Source organism: Caloenas nicobarica, chromosome 7 (assembly GCF_036013445.1).
Source record: "Caloenas nicobarica isolate bCalNic1 chromosome 7, bCalNic1.hap1, whole genome shotgun sequence".
Classification (NCBI taxonomy): domain Eukaryota; kingdom Metazoa; phylum Chordata; class Aves; order Columbiformes; family Columbidae; genus Caloenas; species Caloenas nicobarica.
The window spans coordinates 32,466,641-32,486,515 of NC_088251.1; the positions used below are offsets into that span (position 1 = coordinate 32,466,641).

At 40.8% G+C, this 19,875-nt stretch overlaps 1 protein-coding gene across 1 annotated transcript; it reads right to left on the reverse strand.

Moving 5' to 3' along the window:
• Window positions 1–4,889: 4,889 nt before the first annotated feature.
• Window positions 4,890–19,188, reverse strand: TMEM26 (transmembrane protein 26). Its single transcript, XM_065639322.1, has 6 exons — window positions 18,955–19,188; window positions 15,651–15,729; window positions 9,992–10,105; window positions 9,239–9,459; window positions 8,125–8,201; window positions 4,890–5,843 (listed from the first exon to the last, which is right to left on the reverse strand). The coding sequence occupies exons 1-6, from the start codon at window positions 19,143–19,145 to the stop codon at window positions 5,410–5,412; spliced, it is 1,116 nt and encodes a 371-aa protein (XP_065495394.1). The 5' UTR covers window positions 19,146–19,188; the 3' UTR covers window positions 4,890–5,409.
• Window positions 19,189–19,875: the final 687 nt, after the last annotated feature.

Here is a 19,875-nt window from a genome sequence, read left to right on the forward strand (position 1 = left end):
GAGAAAATGAGTCCTGTTTTTGTTTCTATAGTAGTACCATAGACATAGTAATGTTCTTCACCAGTGGCATTGTGAATGCTTACTGAAAGCAGGATTAGGCCTACAATGAGTTATGGTGTCTGACAGCTGTCCTGGTTCAAGTACTATGGTTGCTGAACGTACCATTGTCTCTTGCAATCCTGAAAGATGCTCCAACAAGGCTTCTACCAAGTTGGCTGTGAAAGGCAAGCTTTTTGTGAATTCTATCAAGGGACTGAAATTGTGAAGAACTTAGGCAGGATGCCGGATAAAATCAAGCCCAACACATTCCTCAAATGTGAAACACTAGTTTCTTCATGATAATATAAATTGAAAGAACAGCAATACGCAACCAGTTTTTACACTGTAAATCTGTTCTAAAGCTGTTCTGGAGTCTTCTGTAAGGCTTAGCTGTTAGCTATGATTATATACATTTTGTATGATTATTCCAGGAGGCTATTAGTTCACATATATTAAGAGACTGAAGATTTTAGAGAATTTTTCAGTTCAGATCTTCCAAGCTGCTATTACAGATGATACTGATGCAGGCTTGGAGACCTTTCCCATCTCCCAAAATTAAAAACGCTGGGTCAGGGCATCACTTTTACGTTGTACCACCCTTCAGCTCCCTTATTTTTATCCACGGTCTGGCAGCCTCACTTCAAACTTTGTATGACCTTAAGATTGAAGGAGATATTATTCCATAGGGCTACAGGAAATGATGCTGCTGTTTCAATGAGCGAGCCCTTCACAAAAAATAAAAAAACACTGCTCAGGAAAACATTATTTTCGCTGTAGTAGGCTACAAACAAATGGAGGAAGCTCTTTGGCAGCTGTAGATACCTCCTGTCTTTAACTGGAAGAAATAGGCTTGACTCTTCTTAATCTTTGGCCTGAATTCTTGTGTGCTTGTGTGAAGACTTTCACAGGCAGCAGTGGGTAGTTTGGTGTTTAGTGTCTTTTGTCTGCATACTGAGATACGGACAGCATCCCAGAAAGCAGCCAGAAACATAGATGGAGAAAGAGCAGCAGTATGTAGAGGATAAGGTGAGAGTTTGGGTGAATAAATTAAGTTTTTTATATCATTACATCACTTTCCCTCGTACTACTTTAACCCAATCTAAAGAGAAAAAACAGGACCCAAATGAGCCCAAATTAGGAAAAGCTTGCAAAGAGCTTTTCAGGCTCATCTGCAAGCCAGACTCGGGACCACTGGAATTCTGTATTAGCAGCTTGCTGGAGATCATGGGGGTGGAGCTGGCTGAGACAAATTCTTTCCCATGCTGGCTCTGAAGGGCCAGGGAATGAAGGTTTTTAGAACACAGCCAGTGTGGATTTCCCAGTCATTAGTATCTGTGCCATTAGGGGTCTGTATCACTATATTTCCCTGCTGGTGCAATCGCCGTTCTTGGGAAACATCTCTGCTACTTCTGCCATCATAACCCCTTTTTATTGCCTCACTGTTACAGATTAGGAATAGTCTGTTTTTCTTGCTCTTGTGTTTGTGTGAAGTTTTTTAAATTATTTTTGTAACCAGTACATTGTTCAGGGAGTATCATGCTTAGTATTTAGACCCCTAAGATTTAAGATATTAGTAAAGTTCAGGTATTTCTGGAAGTGTTTTACAGACATCTGCAGGGTGTTTTCATCAGTAATCTCACACACATAACAGAAATAAAAGTAGTATGATTAGGCATTGCCTGATGTATACGGATATCTTAATGCATATATGTTTGTGTGCATCTGTAAAATACATCCTGTGCGCAAATATTAAACACATCCTCTCTGGGATTGTGCTGTGACTTGTGTATTTGGAGGTAAAGGTTCTGAATAAAGAAGAACCTATCCAGAATGGAGTGGAATTTACTCCAGTTGCTTTGGGTTTTCAAAGCAATGGCTGCAGTCAGAATCTGGCCTAAGTAATTAACTTATGAAGGATGGAAAGGAAAAGTAGCATGTGGAAGATATAATTAATGGGAACATATAACAGTCAGCTCTCACATAATAAATTGGCAGCTATGCCGGAGGTAACTGCCTTTTATTTGCAAATACAATTGGAATTTTTTAAAAGTAATTGCACATTTTCTTCCATTTCCACTTGGTACCAGAGAATACAGTACAGTACAAATACCAACAGAAATGCAATAAAATAATGGTTGGGTTTGGTTTTTCTTTTTTAGGCTTAGGGCTATGATCTTATTTGATCCAATGTCCAAAGGAAAGGAGGAATACATTTTAGCTTGGGAAAAGACAAGTAGTAAAACATTTTAGCGAGGTTTAATATAGAATAATCTAAAAGGACAAGGCAGGAACAACCAGAATAAATAATAGTAAATGGCTAGATATCTATTTGCAGAAGAGATTTAGTAATGTAATTCTCCTGACTTGAGTAAATAATGGTTAAGATAAATGTTCTGAAATCCTTCCATTTTGAAGGCTAGAATTTTCCCTCTTTGAAAGTTATTGCAGCTTTTCCCAAATAGCAAGCATGACATCAGTTGTTCTTTAGCTATTCCACAGATTGCAGCTTTTCCTGAATAGCAAATGTGAAAACTGTTGTTCTTTAGATACACCACAGATGCTGGCAGATCTTCGAGAAAATGTGTTCTACCTCTACGTAGCGCAAAGCTGTGGAACCTGCAGGGTGACACAGTGTGTCCGCACAGCCAGCTGCAGATCCTGCTGACTCCCACAGCCTGCTGGAAACCTGTGCCGCAGCCTGCCCTTGCAAAAAGACTTGCAAGGTGAGGAGGGCTTGCAACTGAGGTGTGCCACCGTGACTGAACATACAAGCTACTAGACTTAATTGCTATTTCCAGGCTTCTCAATGAAGTAGAGGGAACGGCATGTCATTCCTGCTGCTACCTGGTGTGTGTGATCCCCTCTGCACACAGGTGGGGTGGCAGGCTACCCACCATTTATGTGCTTTGTTTGTTTGGGTCGTCTTTTGTTCTTAAGCAATCTGTTTGTTGTCATCCCTGGTAGTGAGGAGGAAAAGGGATGTCCAAATCTATTCCTTCATACACGTGAGGGAGGATCTAGCCTGTTTTGTCTGTGAGTGAATAAGGATGGGATCTAGCAGTAGAAACCTAGCACTGGAGTGAGTGCTCCTCACAGTAAATCTGATTAGAAGTTTTGCTGCTGTTTAAAATGGAACAGCCTGAAGATCAGGAAATACAGTTCACTGTAAAATATTCCTGCTGTAACTAGTCTCTGTATTGCTGACCCCAGGGGATCTTGCATTTGCTGCAGGCTGAGTCTCGTAGGCAGTTTGCTGAAATAAGCCCTTTAAATAGACAGCAAGTTTAAAAAAGTACATCCTGCAATTTTTGTGCTGATGAATTTAGAATGATATTCTAGCAAGCTCAGTACCCTCCAAATTAATTAGCAAGGATCCTTTTAACAGGATAATTACTCTATCAGCAAGTGGTAAACTCAAAATGAATGTGAGTAGTCCTGCCTTGCATCAACAAGGAAGAGATGTGTTGCAGTTCTACCAACTGATTCCAAATTCACCCTTGTGGGAAAGGTTTTAGACAGCACAGCTGGTCAGCAGCAGCACTCTAGCTTTTTCACTTCTAGACTTGAATTAAAATCCCAAATTAAGTTGCACTCCATTCTCCATATGTCTCCCTCTCAATGCCATGCTGAATGATGATTGGCTTTTAATTTCTACTGGAAAAAGGCACAAAATAAGGAGCAGGAGGTGTTGCACGTGATTACTAAAGTATAAATGTTAGAAAGGGCTATGAGGTATATGAGACTTCTTTATGGCTGCACATTTTCTTCTTTCATAATGGAAGGACTTGATTCTGCATAGAACAGTAACAGCTCACTGCAAGTTCACATGTTTGGGGATTGGAATTTCTAAATCTTTTAAAGATTAAACACATCACTGCTTATTAGGCTATAGATAAATAAGCATATGATTGCTGCAGTGGTGGTAGAAACACTTTTATTCTTCAAAACAGATTCTGTTTTTAGATAGTGGAGGCTTCAGAAAATAAGGTTTAATTGTGAATTTTTAATGAGAGAAGTTACCTTAATTATGTCACTTCATATTTGCTAGATTTTTTTTAATATGCTTTTCTGCACTCTGTTAGAATGGATGTAGAAATTTGTAAAAGCACCTGCCATTTTCTGAGAGAATATAATTTTAGGCAGATTTTTTAAAATCGCTTAACTTTCAGCTTCTATTGGCTAAGACCAGTGAAGTCAATGGCTTTACGCTGATACAAAGTGTGTTCTTGGGAGAAATTAATCAGGCCCTATGTTGTTCACTCCAAACGTCAAAATAGTAAATGAATAATTATTAGCCATTCATTAAAGATTGATCTTGACACTCAACAGACTGGACAATGTTTCACATTATTTCATGGGATCTTGTGGTGCTTCATAAAGTGTGAAGCACAAGCCTGAATCCTTCTGTCTAGATTGTCTTGTCAAACTTGAGCAGTGCCATCTTCTTTCTAATTAGATTGTATGCCTGAGTCAGGCCACTTCTAAAAATCATATAAAATCGAGACATTTTAAAAATCCTGTCTCAACTTCAAGTATAGTGAAACCAGAAAAAAGAAGTCTTTATAAATATTTTGATGGCTTTTTTTGTTGTTGTTGTGTAACTTCATAGATATAGAAAGGCAAGCACCTCTGTAGAAAATGTCTGGGACAAATGCAGTTGTCTTCTTAATGATCTGTGGGGCTGCCTCTTTTTTTTTAACTTATTATTATTGGTAAGATTTAGGCTACTCAGACCATGCAGTTTTGTTTGTGCTGTTTCACGGTGTTGCATAGTTTTTAACTGAATCCAGCCAAGGATGAGGTAACAGTTGGACAAAACTTTCTTAAATTTCTGAAATGAACAATGCTTCCATGTCACAGTAACAGTAGAAATCTGTCATCTGCCTTCACTTGCCTGTCTGCACAGTGTTGCTGCTGAAGATGCTCACATACACTGTGAACATATTGTTCATCACAATCTACTTATAGCCTGACCACTGAAGTTGGGCTATAGTAGAGCTAAATGCTTCTGTACTTCTCATATTGGATAGGCTTGTCCTTCTATCTGAATACATGCAAGTACATACATTAGCACGGTGTCACCAAAGGTAAGAACCAACTTTGTTAGTGTGCCAAACCTTTCTTGCTACTACAAACTATGGCTACAAAATCCCTGTGGATAATATAATAGGGAACTAGTCAAAACCCAGCATACAAATAGATACAAAAATGTCCTATTTCTATGGTTTTGCTTCAGAAATTTCTCCTACAATTTAGAAGAAATGATTGATCTCTTGATGGAAGAGATGACTTAGGCACTCGCTCAGGGTGCGTTTGATCATAGAAACAGGCTAAGCCCTTCTGAAGAAGCTGTGGGAAATGCAACCTCTTTCAAGTCATTAACTGTGCTCGCTGATCTTCTGGTGGAGCCTGGGATTCCTCTTTTGGAGGAAAAGCAGCAAAGTCTTTCATTTCAGTATCTCGGTCAGCGGTAGCATGAGTACTTGCTTCGTAAGGCTCACATGGGCAACAGCAAACTTCTCCTTTCCTGCTCTTCTGTAGAATGGTGGCACGAAAGTCCAACATGATCACTGCCAAACGATACAACTGTAGAGTCACAACTAAGATATTCTTAGCTGTAAAAAACACCAGCATCTGATTGAATATTCTGAAGTGGCCCATCAGGATTGACCGCACAATGAAGAAGGGACCATCCTGTATGAAGAGGCTGACCCCGATGTTCCACAGTTCCGCGCTGTACCTGCACAGCAGCAGGTTGGGGATCCGCCTGTTTGATGCTGTTGGTTTGCAGCCAATATGCTGTACTGGAAATAAAACACAATTATTTTAAAATATAATTCTCTAAAATTGAGCCAGGATTCACCAAAAGGGCAGTTACAATCCAGGGTACCCTGGATTATAAATGCATTCAGCTGTGAGCAGTTCAACATAAAGCATATCCTGTTTCTGGGATCTGCTTTGGCAAAACCCACTAAGCTCACATTTAAGTGGGCACTTCTGTGCTCCACCAAACAGGACCAAAAGCTGCTTTCCCTTTTCTATCACACAAAGCTATCAGCATTTATACGCTTTTAAAACAAGAAGCAGAAGTAGATCACCTAATCTTTCTGTAATAACTTCCCCAGCCAGGCTAATATGTATCTTTAAGAAAAAAAAAAAAAAGATAAAAACAGCTGCCATGCTGAATGGGAACAGCCTGAGCTGCAGTACTTCCATTTGTTCCAGGCTAAGGCTTTGCTTTTGAAAGATTGACCAGATAGCTGTTGCCTTCTTTATCTGTCATAGTAAGAATGAGTCATGCCAGTGTGGGGCAATATCAAGCATTATGGATAGGAACAAGCTTCGATTGCTGCTTGCCATGTAAGACTTGAGCCACGGTTAATCATTCTTAGCCTTCTGGGTATGAAATCGCATCAACCACTGGAACCTGCGTGGATGCATTCCCCTTGGCTATAAAAGTTGTGGTGAGCTAAAATGCTCTTCGTGATGCCTAGAGAAGCATCAGCAGAAGGGTTTGTCTGTGGTAATATGACTGCCTCTTATGGAAATCAGTGGAGATTAACTAACCTCTTAAGCAGTGGGATTTGATTAGTTTTCAAACATAGCTACTTGTGATGCAACAACAACTGCCAAACATTTCTGCTCACCAAAAGAATTCTATTGTTTGAGTCAATGCTGGGAAAAAAACAAGATGAGACTTAAGTGGAAAATGAGCTGTAGTATAAAGAAATTTGCTGAAACGATTAGGCAAAGCTATAGCAGCAGCTAATTTTTTAATATGTTTTTGTGCCATTGCTGTTTAATAGTCCTAACTGCATTGCTGTAGTCCAATAAGTGCCTATAAATTTCTATTTTACGTCATGTTTAATGTGTGAGGAAACATACTGACGCTTGAATAAAAAGTACTGTACAACTGTATAGAACTACCTAAAATAAACTGTACCCACAGTAAATTTCAGGGAAATATATGTTCAATCACTTAATTTTAAACAGATAAATGTAATTAAACAGAGAAAAGCAATAGCCAGGAAAAAAATGCACAGTACTACAGGTTACTTCATTTAAGTTCAAACAGTGCTTAAATAGCCATAGCATTAATTTATTTGGATAGTGGTGATGTGTATGGGTGACCTGAGGGTGGGTGGGTTGGTTGGTTGTAAACCTGAGTGTTGTGCATCTTTAACAGAATATATTTTACCAGTAACAGGAAATTTAGCTGTGATGAATCTGAAATGTGGTGGCAACAGTTTTTTCAGTGGATGAGCTGCTGTGCTGAAATATTTTCATAACTTCAGTGTTGAATATAAAGCCTAGTGCTGTCCATGAAGAAAAGACTAATGAAAAATTCCTGGAATAATTTTTCATTATTATTTTATTAATTATTTTAATCAGTGTGTCAACTTAGTCATCAATTTTATATAAGATGCTAGTGAGGATAATTTATCTTTGGACTGGCATAGTTGAGTTGCAAACTTGTAGTGATTGGAGGACAAAATGCTTGGAATAGATGATGATTGGGGCGGCTTTCATTATTTTGCTTGGACATAGGCAAAAGGGCTTCTCTACGGACACATACCAGCCTGAGCTGGCTGAATGTTCAGCCTGTTAGTTGAAGACAAGGGTGCACAATCTCAATATTATGTGGTCCTTTAGGTTCCCTGTAAATAGGTGATCCCTCCTGTGATAACTGCTGCTGTGCTGTGGTTGATGACAGCCTCTCTCTCCACAGGGTCTAGGAGCCCACTCAGATGGGACCATGATATAATCCAGGACCAGATCTAACTCGAGAGCTCACGTAGGTAAGCTTAAGGCAGTAACAGCCAGCTGGAACAGATGCTCCAATACAATATTGCAATTTTATTGCTTTCTGGAAGTAGACAGTTTTATCAGGGAGATCAGAGGTTAACTAGAAACAAGTGTTTCCTCAAAAGAAACCACAATGTTTTTTCTTCAAAAAACATCATCATATGAATTGCTCTCCACCAGAAGCCCTTGGTGTAGCCTGTAGTGTGTGCACAGCCAGAAGACGTCAGCAAAAACTTAAAAGCATTTGTGCTCTTCTCTTGTCCATGTGCATATACTAACCTGCAAGATCAAGTGGAAACTGTAACATACTCCAGGTCCATACAGCAAGAATTGCATTTATGAGAGCATAATTCTTCCTGTGGGAGGGGAAAAAAGTGATAAGAGTGAAGATACAGTTTCCTTATGTGATAACAAAAATGTTTCCTGTGGTATTTGGAATGTCATTTAAAGGGTGGTTGAGTGAAACACTGATTGATTAATGCATGCTCTTGAGATGTAAAAGTAAGGAAAATAGAGGCACCTTTTGATATAGAATTTTTGCTGTTCAGGCCACACATTCCAGCTGTGTAATTACACTAAATATCTGATGCTCATGTTATAATGATAAGCATATGGCAATAGACTCTGTGGCTCAAAGAGGAGATATCTTTACCGTTGTAGTGATTATACATTCCTTGCAAGCCTGAAGCTTCTCTGCCAAGTGGGAAGGACCTCTTCTTCTGCTGCAAAGCTTTTCTTTGATACTTTTTTTTTTTAAATATGTCTGTAAAAGAGGATGAACCTCTCCTATGATTCTTTTTCTTTATGATGGATGTTCACAGCTCGTCTTTCAGTGCTGTGAGGGGGAGATGGTCTGTCTTTCTCTGGGAGAGATCACAACATTGAAAATTCACACCAGACTATGCCATTCTCTTCTTATCTTTGAACACTTTGTCATTCTATCGTGAAGAAAGTACACATGAGATAACCGAAGAAGCAACTTGGATAATGAATCACTAAATCAAACTCTAGTTGCTTCCTTGCTAGTCTAAACCAATTTGTTAACCTGCAAGAGGCGTACTGTCTCTCCAGTGTTTCAGGGTGTAGCTATAAGAACTGATGCTGCAGGGCAGTTATGCTGGTTGTTTGGCTTGTTGTACCCTTTTATTGCAATGGATGCAATGTGCTTCTCTGCTGGCAACAGATGAGTAATCCTTAAAGCTCCTAGGACTGTTAGGTCTTTTACAGAGGAAAAAGTGAGAGTAGGAAAACGGAGCCCTTGAATGTAGCTGCTTGTTATCTGTGGGGAATGTGGTTCCACTAGCCTGAACACTGCAGATCGCACAAACAAGTCTTCAAATAGAACAAATGTCTTGCACAATGCGAATTACTTATGTCAGCAAATAGACCTTACCGAACATCTTCAATGTCCAAGGTTTCGCTAGCAAATTCAAGTATATCTGCTGCTGTTCCCACAAACATGAGAAGCAGTTGAGACAATTGGTCCCGAGTGATTTCAACTCCAATGGGGAGAAGCCATCTGCCAACCACTAGTAGCAGTAGGAAAGTCTGGTGGAGAGCTAGTGTCCATACAGTCTCACAGATTGTAGAGAGCTGATTCACAAAGACTTTAGCCTGTTTTAAAAAGACAACAACAATAACATACTGTAACTTTGGGAGACTGACATCATAGGTGCCTTCAGATACTGTATGCATCCTTGAGCCTGCTGTTGTTCTCCTTCACATTGTATTAGAGCAGATCATTTCTATGTAGTAGGCATAATTTGAAAAGGCATGTTAATACAAATTTTGGGTAATGAATATCAAGTCTTTCTCTGTGTACCACTCTTCCTGTTCTCATTTTTCAACTGAGTGTCATCCTTTGCAGAACCATCACCTAGACACTTTTTAAATCCAGTTACTGAGATTGGGAAGAGAATGGTAGTAGGAGAGTCTCCTCTTCACACAGTGACTTTTCCTAGCAATAACAGTTAGTATGTGGAGTGCTGTAGACCACTTTCACAACATGGTTTCCTGAGACAGTTTTTGCTTTTTCTATTTTTAGTTTTAATCACTGTGTGAGAAGCTTGCCCAAATAGACAAAACAATCCTATCAAATTGCTTTAATATCATAAGAGCTCTACTAGAAACAGGAAATGTATCCCACCGTCTGAATGATGTGGTGACCTGTTCCCTCGCTTCCACGACTGCTGTCTCTGGATTGATTGAAGTCTTGGTTGCTGACATTCACCTGAACTGTTCCGGGCTCATTACCACAGTACTGTTGTGAACAAAAACATCACACATGCATAAACATCCCGCACAGGGAGCAGATGTGCTCTGTGCCTGAGAGAATCTTGGTTTGCTGAACTGCGGAGGGTTTCTTTGTTAAAGTCAGTTGATGCTTACAAAGGTATGCGCTCACTCTGAAGTTCCCCTCTTCTTCAGAAGGGAAGAATTCCTGTCATGAGGAAAGGAGTGATGTGTTGGTAGGTCTCTGTGGAAGTGTAGGATTGTGCGGTATAAGATGATGCAAATGCAAAGGCTGATGGAGCAGGTGACACCTTTGTGCTCTTAAGACCACACTCTTTGACTGCGATCTGCCTGCAGCTTTCCCGAACAGGCTACTGGGTTTCCTACATAGTCTTTTTCTGTCTAAAACAGTAAAATAGAGTAAAAATTCATCATGGTCAGCCTACCGTTTTATGTTCATGGTCAGTCTCTATATTCAAACTTTTTCTCAAAATATCTGCTTCTCATCTCTACTATCCATAAAAAATGCCATTGTTGTATTCTTCTGTATGGTTGAAATGAATAATTGGGGTAGGATATTTGGGTTGTATTCTTTGCTTCCCTCCCCACCCGCACCTCCTGCCTCCTAGCTGTGCCTTATTCTGCAAGGAAATTCGTAATGTGAGAAGTGAAAGTCAGGAATAATTAAGAAAAATGGACCTGTGGTGTTGCCTACCCCTTCAGAGTAAAAACCAGATCTTTTTACTTTCCCTGAGTACCCAGTGCTCTGGGAAATCAAATCTTGGCTAAAATATTGTTGCTTCAACTGCAGTAAACCAGTGGTGGGACTGTGTCCTGAGGTCTGCAGCACTGCATTGACCTTCTGCCTTCACCCCCAAGGCTGCCCCAAAGCAACTGGGGTATGTGTCTAAAATCTACCTTCATAACAATCCTTTAACATCTCTCTTCACTGTAACAAAAAAAAGGGATAATTAGAAAATCAAACCATGCCGTTATTAAAGACTTTTATCTCATCCTATTTGTGCTAGAAAACACCAGATGATTTGCATTTCTCCGCTGGGCCCCCCACCATTTTATTTAATGGGGAGTGATTTTCTGCAACAATTGGAATGTGTTCTAGTGCATACTGAGTAGCTGTGTTCAGCATAATGCCTGCCAATATCAAGGCAACATTTTCCAGTGAATGTCACATTCTAGCAAATTTTAGACTTCACTTTGATACTTTACTTGGCCTCTGATGTTGCTCAGTATCCGGGTAAATGCTGCCTCTTGTCTGACCTCATGATAGATAAATGGAGCAACTTCCCGTGGTCTGAAAAATCTGGCAAAAGTCAGTGCTTGTTCCTTTTATAATTGGTGGTAAAGGCTCTTAAACCAAATACTTGCCTTATTGGGACAGTGGGTGTGACAGCGTTGAAAAATTGACATAGAGATGTGGGGAACATGATATTTCCATTTGGAGAAGGGAATTCTAAAGTTCTGGGCATGGAGGCAGTGCAACAGAGGGGCTGGTACTCTGCCAGCTACAGCCTTGTGGGGCTCATCTCCCTGGGTTAGCCCTTCAAGCAAAGGAAAGAGACAGAATAGCCTGTTCAGAGAATGTTTCAGAATGGAAAATTAACTGACTCTCTAGAGAAGCCTTTCTATCTGTTGATTGTAGAAAAAGTCTAAAGTCTATAGAGACCAGCCCTCAAGGTCCAAGCCAGCCTTTCTGAGTAACCCCACAGGCAGCGTGACACAGTCTGCTGAGGAGATCATGACCTAAAAATATTGTGTAACTGGGGTAGCTACGCCAGAATATTACCGAGTATCTACCTTGTGACAAGTAGCCTGGGTAGGGTAAAGGGATTACTAACTCTTGCAGGAAGATGAAGGCTAATTCATTGTGACAGCCTCTGGTTTGTCATTAAATCTGCATTTGAGCCCACTCCTCTGCCACTTTGCCCAGTCTGGCAGCAGCAAGGGAAAAGAAGCCATGAACTTGCATTTAACTTCACATCAGAGTTTTGGAATTTTTGTTTATTTTTTAAAGCCACATTGCTCAGAGACAAATTTGCCAAATTTGAGGCAGGGCCCACGTAGGGCAGCCTGCTGCATTTGCTGTGTGTGTAAGGACAGTGGAAATCCCTTCCCAAGCACTGTATGAGAAGCCCCAGTGAGTAATTCAGGTGGCTGAAGGACAGGAGTGAAATGGGAGGTAGCATGAGTAAAGGTCCCTCTCAGCAGATGCTGCGGCTCTCCCCACACCACCACCCCAGAGCAGAGAGCTCTCGTGGCTCCGGAGCAGCTGCTCTGCTCAACCTGCACACAGGGCAGAGGTGCTGCAGGAGTCAGCAATGGGGCTCTTTTGTTTGTTTGTTTTTTCTAGTGGCACAAAGATGCAGCGAATACTGCTTTAAGAAAATTAATTCACTTTGGTAGTGTCTTTTGTAGGTTCCTTATGTGATTTTTGCAGCTACTCCTAGGTGAATGGAGGGTTACTATTTCAGCACAAGGCTCCATGAACTCTGATTGAATGGCACTTCTCAGGGTTGGGTCTGTATCTCTTCTCAACTGCATGCAGGCAGGAAATGGAAAACTGCATCTGCAAAGCCAGTCATTTAAGTGGAATCCTGATTTTTTTTTAATTTAAGAACATTCATATCTTGGTTTGGTTTCTTTCTCTCTGAATATTTATTAAGTAGTGATAGTGGTGGCGACTCACTTGGAAGTTTGGAGAAGAGCATTTCTTTTTATCATGTGTATGCACATAAATAGAACTGTTGTGCCAGGCATATTTGCCTAGCCAATCATGTATGTGTAGTGACTTAATGGGAATGTGACAAGGAAAAAGTGAATACTAAGTTTCACAGGCGGTTGATAAATATGGTTTACCTCTTTACTGCTAGAGCCCAGTTACTCTTAGGTATCAAGACTGTGTGCACAGTTAAACAGAAATGCCTTTTTTTTTTTTTCCAAAAATAGGAAAAATTTTTATACATTTCACATAAATTCTAGCTTGGTTTATTTCCTTCGTTTCTTCTGAGATGAAGCTGACATTTATTTAAGCTGATTTATAAAACATCTAATCAAAACAGAAACTGTGGCGCATGACATGGTGGTGTCCTGTTGTGTAGCCTGCAAGAGTAACCAAGGCAGAGTTCCCTCAATCCTGCTAAGGTGCATGGAGGCTGGAGGCCTGAGTACCTTTTGGAAGAGGCTATTCTTTCCCTGGAGCGGGCCCTCTGCCAAGCAACAGGTACCCTGCTTGCTCTCTGCGATGTGTTGGAAACTGTGTTGCCATCGCTATGGCAACACGTGTGATGTCAGAAATTCAAAGCAACCATGACTGCTTCATTTTGCTCATACCGGAAAGCTGAAAGGTAAAACAGGGAGAGAAGACCGCTTAAGCTGTTTTCCAAATTGAGGAAGATAATGGGTGTGGGGGGGAAGAAATGATGAAAGATGTAAGAACACTTTTAGGAGAGGGTTACACTAGAATTTTAGTGGGTTAAGAGAATCCTACCTCAGAATAAGGCTGAGGGAGTGGGCAGTATTATTAACTATTTCCTTAAAAAGTTCAAGTTAAGGTGGCTAAAAATAATTACAAGGTTTACCAAGTATCAGTCTTATTACTGACTGGGGAGCCTACACTGGGTACAGGACTGGTAGTCAGGTAAACCCTGCAAAAGGTGGTCAGTTATTGCTTTCTGTGGCAGTGATGCACCAGGCATTTGAAAATGTAACAGAGGTATTTGTTTATGTGAGATCTTATACAATATTAAGAAAGACTGTTTAGGTGTTTTAATGGATTAAATGGGCTTAATTTTCTTACCACGCTATTTTGCAGACAGCAATTTTTTCAATCATACAGTTCAATTTGCTTTATAGTCTCTCCCAAACATGTGTTTCATCCCTAAATACTTTACTGCAAAGCAGTAGTTTCTATGAAGTCAGTATTTCACTGTTGATATATGAATGTCCAGTTCTGCAGTACTCAGAGAGGCAGAACTGCCTGTGTCTTCAGGAAGACAGGCTGCCTATTAGCACGTGCCTTAAACAGCAGCACTCACAGAAGCAGCTGATGTTTCCTGTTAAAGATTCAACATGAGGGCAAAGTTCTACTACTTAAAGACCACAAACTGTTTTCATGGTGTGTATATTTTAAATGTGTGGATCTAGCAACTGCATCATTACCCGTTCTGTTAGTATTTTAATAAGGAGAATCCTAGCAATACTTTAGTATGAGGAGTAGTACTAGTCTGAGCGCTGTGTTTGAGATTAATGATTAGGAGGGCTGTTCCCCTTCTGGAGGTATTGGTTTTGAATCTGTTAGATTGTGTATTTCCAGAACTCTCTATCCTATCTCTCCAGGTATAAACTAAGCTGTTAACTTGATATACTCCCTCTTTAATTCACAGTAGCAGTATATCAATAAGAACAAAGTATGCCATGTTCTAACATCGTTTTGGGAAATGAACTGCTGCCTTTGACTACAGAATTAGCCTGTTTCTTGAACCAGATTTAACTATGACAAATGTTCTCAATATCCACATTACCTGTCTGTGACTGTTTAAGGAGATTTGGCAAAACAAGAAGACAATAAATTCCTGCTGCTGTATTTAGAAAAAGCCTCAGGCATTTTCAGTGTAAACACAATTTTGAATATTTGATTATGCTTCTGTGGGTTCTAACAATGTTTCAAAGAAGAAAATGAGGCACTATGTCTTCTTAGTCTAACTTATGTATTTTCTTCTGTTACTTTTTGCTCTTGTTCCTATCAGGCCCTTTTCTGATGTGGATGTAAGGGACTGCATATGTGCAAATGCTGGGATAGGAAAAATCCCCTTTTCACTATATGGAAATGCTATGGGGACTTGAAAGCAGCCTGCATGAGGAGGTGGTTCACTCCTGTGAGCTGCTTGGCTAAATGGCTCTGTCCTGGCCCTAACTGACCCTGTCTGCCAGAAGAACAATTGCTTTTAAAAATGTTACCATGTGTTTCAGTCCTGAATTGGAATCCAGACACCCTCCCTCCCAGATTACTATACAGCACAAACAAAGAAAGGATATAAACCCTGACAGACAAATTACCACCTCAGCTACCTGTAGTAGCAATCTGTGAGTATTCTCCTAGGTTGCAGCAAACATGAGGTAATTTGAGTTTAAGACCCCTTCCACTGATACTTGTCTCAATTTTGGCTTGCTTGAGTTGTGATATCTGCCTGTAAGTGCTGTGAAACCCATACATTATTTTACAAAGGCCTCTAAAGCAATGAAATTCTTTCACCATCCTGAGCAAGATTCAAACTGGTAGCCTGGGGGTGAAAGGCTGTTTTTCAAACTTCTAGTTCTCTGTTCCTCAGGCAAATACAAATAAATGGTCATATTTTTAGCTACGAATGAGGGTCATTGTTTGATATTTAGGAAATGTACAGTAGTCAATAGTATAGCTGTAGCTGGATTGGGAGACCTAACAGTATAAAATACAAAATTGGAACAAGACTTGGCAGACTGCTATCTGTATGCCCAAATCTAACCTACCAAATAATGCATCAATTTCAAACTAGTCCATCTTGTCTCGTAATAAATACCTGAGTCCCATGATGAATTTCTAGTAGCCATAGCGATGGTACTGTACAAATCAGATACAAAAATATTGCTGGTGAAAACCTGTGAAGGAAAAGATAGCTTGGTATTACATCATATCGTAAATACCAAATATCCTATCATTACCTGCATTGAAAAGTATGTTATGCCTCCTGCCATATGGGATATTAAGAAATAGGGTAACTGCAAATAAGAGTTGCTATTCTTGCTGAATCCTCATGCTGTCAGCATTATGAATTATGGGTTTATTTGTATATCCATCTGAGATCAGATATGGAAGCTTATTTAAAATCTCTTTTTAAGAACTAACCAAAGGCACTCTGCTGTTTGTATTTCCGTCACAGCGTTCTCTGTACTTAAAATAAAAGAAAAGCCTCTAGCTAACATGCTCTTTCTGGTTTCATGAAGGGTGAATTAATACATTGAGTCATTTCACTGAATGATGCTGGGATAAAGGCAGTTGATCAGAATCCTGGGCACTGACACAGGAAATATAGAAATAGCATCAGTTTGCCCAAAACAAGAATTTCTTCAGTAGGAGGTCTTTCAGTGCAGGCTAAAATTGTTTATAAAAATGGGTCTTGGCCTTCTTTCCCTATTTGTGTTGGCAATTGTATAATTCTTTAGGATATCTATCTCTAATTCTTCTCTCTCTGACAGTCTTCTATATAACTTATGGTGGCGAAGCTTTATCATCTTCAGCTTCTTGAGCTGAGTTTATACAGAAGTACCAGAGAGGTTTCATTACTTTCTGCAAGCACTGATTTTTATGAAGGTTGCTGATGTTTTCTTATTTAACAGGTGACAGTTTTGTTTGGGGTGTTTGTTTGTTCTAGCAATTCCTATCCTTTTGTAGTAGGAATGAGGTCTCATGTTCCATTTAGCTCTGCCATGGTATGGAGTGATCATCACTGCAATGCTGCCGAGATGCACAGCAGCCTTTGCATCACATATATGTACTGGCCTGGGACAGGGCAGTGGACTCAAACTCAGGATACTTGCTTGATTCCATCTACCCTGTCATTGGCACATTCTGCAGTGAATTGAAATTGCTTGTAGGTTTGTAACTGCAGCAACATTTTGTTCAAATGTTGTTGCATTTATTGTTTATTCCTATCCTGAATGTACCTTTATTTTTGTAATCATTACTTTTCCAGTGGAGATTAAGTATTGAGGAAAATTTAAAAAAAAAAAAGAAAGTCTGCCGTTCAGGAAAATTACTGTGCTGCTGAGCTGCTATGAAATGCATCAACAATCCCCTCTAACTATGATAGTCCTGGGGTTTTTTCATGTTGTGTGGGAGTTTTTTGTGTGTGTTGGGGTTTGGTGTTTGTTTTTTTTTCCTTTTTTTTTGTGTGGGAGTGAGGGGGTGTTTGTTTTTAGTGGTGGGGTTTTTTGTTGTTTTGCTTTTTTAAAAAAACCCCAAAACTTAGCGATTCTGTGGGGGTTTAGCCTGGTTATTTTGGGAGAGAACATACCTTTCATTTGAATGGGAGAACTAACATATTTTACAGTATTTCCTGTAGGACTTGAGCACATGAAAAATCTATCCAGCTGGCAGGCTAGCAATAGTGAGCTAACAACACCAGATCAGGCCGGGAGACTTCAGGGGCTTTAACCCTGCCTTTCTTTACAAAGAAGCAATCTAGAGGAAATATTACATGGCCAGGCCCACAATAATACTTTTTCTCCACATGTGCCATTAAATTTTTTTGTGCTGATGTAATAGGTAACAGTCTTTTGTCAACAGTGAATGGAGAGAATATAAGGCTCTTGGAGGCAGGAGAGCACTGTGGCACAGTCTGCCCGTTGCCTGGATCACTGGCTGTCTATGGGGGTGTTTCTATAAATGCAGATGATACTGCCTGTTCAGAATATGAGTGTTTTCCACAGAAGAAGAATGTAGCAGAATGTTAGCCTGATGCAAATAGATGCTGGCCATTTGTCTATAGTTCTTACCTATAAACGTACCTTACTGTCCTGCTTACAGTACTGGACCACATCCATTTCAAAATTTCCTTCTAGCTAAATTTAGCCCAGTCTTCTAGCACATGTATTCATCTAAACTGGATCTGCTTTCTGCATCTATTTTTCTCTGGATTTTCCAAAAGCTGCCATAGCGAGTCTTCCTTCATGAAGAATCTGCTGCTGCCTCTTCTCCCCAGTGAATTGGATCTGCTCACTCTGTCTCAACTGTGCATTTGGAACTCTGCCGTTGTTAAATTTTCCTGTGTCCTATACTTTATCACTGCTTTTATTACACTCAAATTTACAGCACGGAATACTTGTGTGAATTGTCACACAACATTACTTCTTTATAATGAGTTTCACAGGTTGCAATGAGCAGAAATTTAAGCTTATTGAAATACTCTAGGGCTTTTTTTGTCCTGGGTTTCTTTCAGACCCTGCCTGCAGTTTGAGTTTTTAAAAATAAAAGGTCCTAGTGAAATCTTGACAATTAGTGACACAACCACTTCCTTTTTACAGAGCATTTGTTTTGGCTGGCTGAGTGCTGATGAGCTGTAGATGGCTGCAGTGATTCTTTAGGTGCATGTAAAAACCCATGTGCTTGGGCAAACTGTGCTCTGACTAACTTTCTTGTTCACTTCTCGGGCAGCCTTTCATGCACGAAAATTCCCCCCTGGAATAGACTCTCAAATCCAAATGTTTAAACCACTCTTGCTCTACTGCAAGAGAGGTTTCTGCTCATCTTTTGTTTGTCACCGAGTTTTGGTTCATGCACTAGCTTGGTGTTAGTGGTGTTGGAAGTAGCAGAGACAGGGTATGCAGCCCTAGGGAAGGAGGTGCAAACCAGGGAATGGCAGAATGGGGTAAGAGATGCAGCGCATCCCCATGGAATAATGTGGGCCCCCGTCCCTCTTCTGCACCTCACACGTATGATCCCTGACACGTTGTTGCTTTGGAGGTGCATGGTCCCTGCTCCCCCAGCCCACTGGATTGGCAGCTGTAGAGCATGTACTTCTTGCCTTGCAGCTACATTTCCCACGTTTTTCAATATGCATACACACAAAACTGTATGGAGAGTGGCTCCCAAGTAGTCTGCTGCAAAATTGCCCCTCCTGAAAGCCTTCTGGATTTGGCAGTGGACTAGCCGGGGCTTTACCAGTTTTCCACCCCCCAGGTGCAGCAGGGGAGAAAATGCAATCCCCTGAAAGCCTGGCGGAACCAAAGCCAGGTCAGCAGCCACAGAAGGCAGCCTCACATCTGCAGCAAAGTACATGCAAAGAAGCGAGAGGGGCTCCGTCGGAGCCTGTGGGATATGCTCACCATTTGTAGCCTCTGCCTTGCTTAAACTTGAGGGTGAGCCCTGTCTCCAGGCACAGGAGAAGATTGAGCAGTGCCAGCAGCCAGTACTTGGGTTCTTTCTTCGCTGCAGTCACTCTCCAGACCCCGATGAGAGAGTGCAACACAAAGAGCAGGCGAGTAACCAGCGCGTTGAGCAGCACCATCAGCTCCATCCCGGCCCCTCCCCGCGTCCCGCACCGCGGGAGCCGCCGCGTCTCGGAGCCCTGGGCGGTGTGCGCACCGCAGCCACGCAGAGCTCTTCTCCTCTTCCATCTCCACAAAGGGGCCCATTATAACAAAAAAGAAACGGCATCGCCCCTCCTCCAGACTTCCTGAAAACTTTTTAAAGGGTAGCGAAAAAAAAAAAGCTCGCGCTTCCAGGCTATAGTGGTTTGTAGCGCTCGGCACAGTTTTGGCCACGCCAAGACAGGGTTTAAGGAGGCAGGGAGGTTTCTATCGCCCGCAGTAACCATCTCTCTGCTAGCCCCACTTGCTGCTCTCATCTCGTAGATTTCTAGCAAAGAGATAAAATGTAAGAAACATTATTAATTTGGATCTTCCTTGCTAAAAGCTCCCCTGCGTTATTGAGATTGCAAACCCCTCTTTCCTCTCCCCTCCTCCTGAAATATATACTTAATATTTGGCAGCTTTTAGAATTGTTAATTTAACATTGCAATAAAGAAAACAGAGACTGTGCGCTTAGTTCAAGACTGCAATCCCTGTGTGCAACAAAAGTTAGAAAAGCTAATCAGTACTGAAATCTAGTCAAACCACTATATTGTATAATCTATACTCTGCTTCAGGACTAATAAGCAGCCCTAGTGAGGAACTCCAGAAATCAGGCTGAAATACAGGCTAACAGTAATGCTACTAAATAGGCCAATAGGAACATATACAAAAAAT

Bases quoted from the DNA above. Each gene is read 5' to 3' on its own strand.
- TMEM26 (XM_065639322.1), bottom strand. From the start codon at position 19,145: ATGGAGCTGATGGTGCTGCTCAACGCGCTGGTTACTCGCCTGCTCTTT. The intron at 8,202-9,238 runs GTAAGGTCTATT...CCCCTCCCACAG, and splicing joins TTGGACATTGAAGATGTTCG to GAAGAATTATGCTCTCATAA. The intron at 5,844-8,124 runs GTTAGTATATGC...TTTTATTTCCAG, and splicing joins GTTTCCACTTGATCTTGCAG to TACAGCATATTGGCTGCAAA.